This window comes from Salvelinus namaycush, chromosome 29, assembly GCF_016432855.1.
Source record: "Salvelinus namaycush isolate Seneca chromosome 29, SaNama_1.0, whole genome shotgun sequence".
In the NCBI taxonomy this organism is placed as follows: Eukaryota; Metazoa; Chordata; class Actinopteri; order Salmoniformes; family Salmonidae; genus Salvelinus; species Salvelinus namaycush.
Window position 1 is genome coordinate 27,167,031 of NC_052335.1, and position 2,637 is coordinate 27,169,667.

The 2,637-nt window shown below is 40.2% G+C and overlaps 1 protein-coding gene across 1 annotated transcript; it reads right to left on the reverse strand.

The window, feature by feature from the left end:
- Positions 1-768: 768 nt before the first annotated feature.
- LOC120024230 (homeobox protein Nkx-2.2a-like) lies at positions 769-2,026 on the reverse strand. The gene is made up of 2 exons (XM_038968425.1): positions 1,912-2,026; positions 769-1,313 (listed from the first exon to the last, which is right to left on the reverse strand). The coding sequence occupies exons 1-2, from the start codon at positions 2,024-2,026 to the stop codon at positions 769-771; spliced, it is 660 nt and encodes a 219-aa protein (XP_038824353.1).
- Positions 2,027-2,637: the final 611 nt, after the last annotated feature.

Below are 2,637 nucleotides of genomic sequence, written 5' to 3' on the forward strand. Positions count from 1 at the left end.
TGTAATCTGATTACAATATATTGGTTTGTAATGTAACAGATTTGTAATCTCTTACATGTAACGGATTACACCCGGGCCATATATCCTTTTTCAATCTGGAAACGTAAGGAAAATATAGCAAACAGTCCTATTTGTTGTAGGCACGTGCATAGGGCGTTTTTCCTTCTGAGAAGACTGTGTTTGCAATAGAGATTCACTTCAGGGTTGTTTCTGTTTTTCCTTTGTGATTCAATAACAAACCTGACCGGAATTAGATACAGGAAGACATAAAACATGTTTTGCACGATCTGCTACTTTAAAAAAGTAACTCGTGTTCATCTAGTTTTGTGCGTAACTGCATCTATACGCATATAACAATTTTAACAAATAATGAACAAGTTACCCTAAATGAAGTGTCTATTCGATTCCCCTTATTGGACCTGTATAAAAGTAATTGAATGTAGTTAAATGAATAATAACCACATCAAACTGACAAAGGTTTATTCACGGCCATAAATATATAAGTTAAATAAACAGTACACCAAAAAACATAAATTAATTAATAATATGAGCACTTTACAACAGACAACATTTATTTATAACATTAATTTAGCAAACATTATAAAACGAACGGAATCTCACGAGGCGTAACATCGTCCAGACCTCATGGGCCACCTCATAATCAACTTTGATGTGAGTAAAATAGAGGTCATCATTTCAATCCAAATCAGGAAAACTTGTATTTATATTTTTCGAATCAAAGTCATTTGAAGTAGGCCTATCCATCTTCTACCAAGTCCATTGGTACATTTGCGCCAAGTGATGCAGACTGGGCAGTTGTGACATGGCGTCGGGGCTGTAGTGAGAGCGCATATGCATGTGATGGAGAGAATAGGCGCTATACGCCGAGAAAGGTATTCCAGCCCTGAACGAGGCCTCAAGTTCCTGAGTTTTGCTAGTGTCACACGGTTTTCCATCACGAATCAAAACCGGAATGGCCACCCGTCTTGGGGACACGAGATGAACCATTTCCATACCCTTCTCAGCGCGTGCTCTCTTCATTTTATACCGGTGATTCTGGAACCAGATCTTCACCTGGGTCTGTGTCAGTCGTAGTGCGTTGGCAAGCTGCTCCCTCTCCGGCGCAGAGAGATATCTCTGTTGTCGAAATCGTCGCTCTAGTTCATATGTTTGCGCTTTGGAAAACAGCACCCTCCTTTTCCTCTTTTTTCCAGAGTCGCTGCTGTCAACTGCGGTGTCTCTGTCGATATCTTGGGATTCGTCAGCGGAGAGCTCTGGAGATTTAGGTTCGTTTCGAGAATCAACTGACAAACCTGTTTAAAATGAAAAATCGTCGGTGTGATTATTATAAAAGATGGACAATAAATACAGTGAAAATATAGTTCATATTTCATCATAGCCCATGGTTAATCTGAGCAAAGAATGGAAAATATTGAAGAGATCAGCTATATAATCTAAAACAATGGCCTATTGGTGACAAGGGCTAAACTATGACGATTACGCGTGGATAATTACGCAAGGAGACTTGCATTAAGCACGTATAATATTACACATTCTGATTACGCATGAATAAACTACTTTAAGAGTAGACTAATAAGTTAAACCCATAAGAGATATGCCTAACTAACTAAAAATGAAATAGTGAAAACGTTAATGCAAAGGTTTTTGTTTTCATTAATGGCTTATTTGATAACAAATTGAAAGGATGATATGACTAGGAAGTGGACAAATCAATTATATACCTCGATGATTATGAAACGAACTTTTTAAAGAGCTACTCACGTGAATATTGGATGCTGTTGGAGGAGGCAAGCCATTTTGAGTAGGAATTACCACCACCATCACACAAAAGGCTCTTATAGGGCACATTTCCAGCTTTTTCTAAAGATGGATTTTGCGTCATAATCTCACTAGTTTCCTCCTCGTTCTCATCCTCGGTCTCCTCCGTTCCAGAACCTCCATTGGTGTCAGGAAGATCCAGAAGGTCCTTTACAGAGAAGCCCATCTTTGTGTTGTTGAACGACATGGTGTGAGAAAGTCTGTGGTGCGCGTTGTAAACAAGAGTTCGTTTTTATCCCTGCTGCTATGCTGAACCAGTCAAACTGAACAAGAGGACACTATTTCAAAATGAGGTTAAGATGATATTCAGGCCGTGTCCTTTGGGTTCATTCAAGCCAAACGAAGAATTAATCCTGGCATGCAGTGTGCTAGTTGTTCACCGCTGGCTCGTCGAGATGGCTCCAATGTGTTGGTCATGGAGGAGCGCAGGAGTTTATGGAGAGGAGAGGCTCATGGATGCTGCACGACTAGAAGAACTTGCATAAAGGAAGCAATCGCCAGTCGGATTGGTCTATATAAGGTTAGTTAAAACACTGAACCTGCAATGGAAAATGAATCGGAATAAGCCAGGGAAAGACTGAACGCGTGTAGGAGGTCCTTGGAGTCAAGTGGATGAAGAATATTTGTGGGTGTGAAATGCTAGGGTTTGGGGACATCCAAATCTCTGTCATTGGTGCTTCAGAAATGTGATGACTGGTATTATGGGACAGATAATTACCGAGATGGGGAGGGGCGTTTGTGCATGTCATTTACACAAACAACTATACTGCATTGCTTCAAACCATTATAATGTATCGC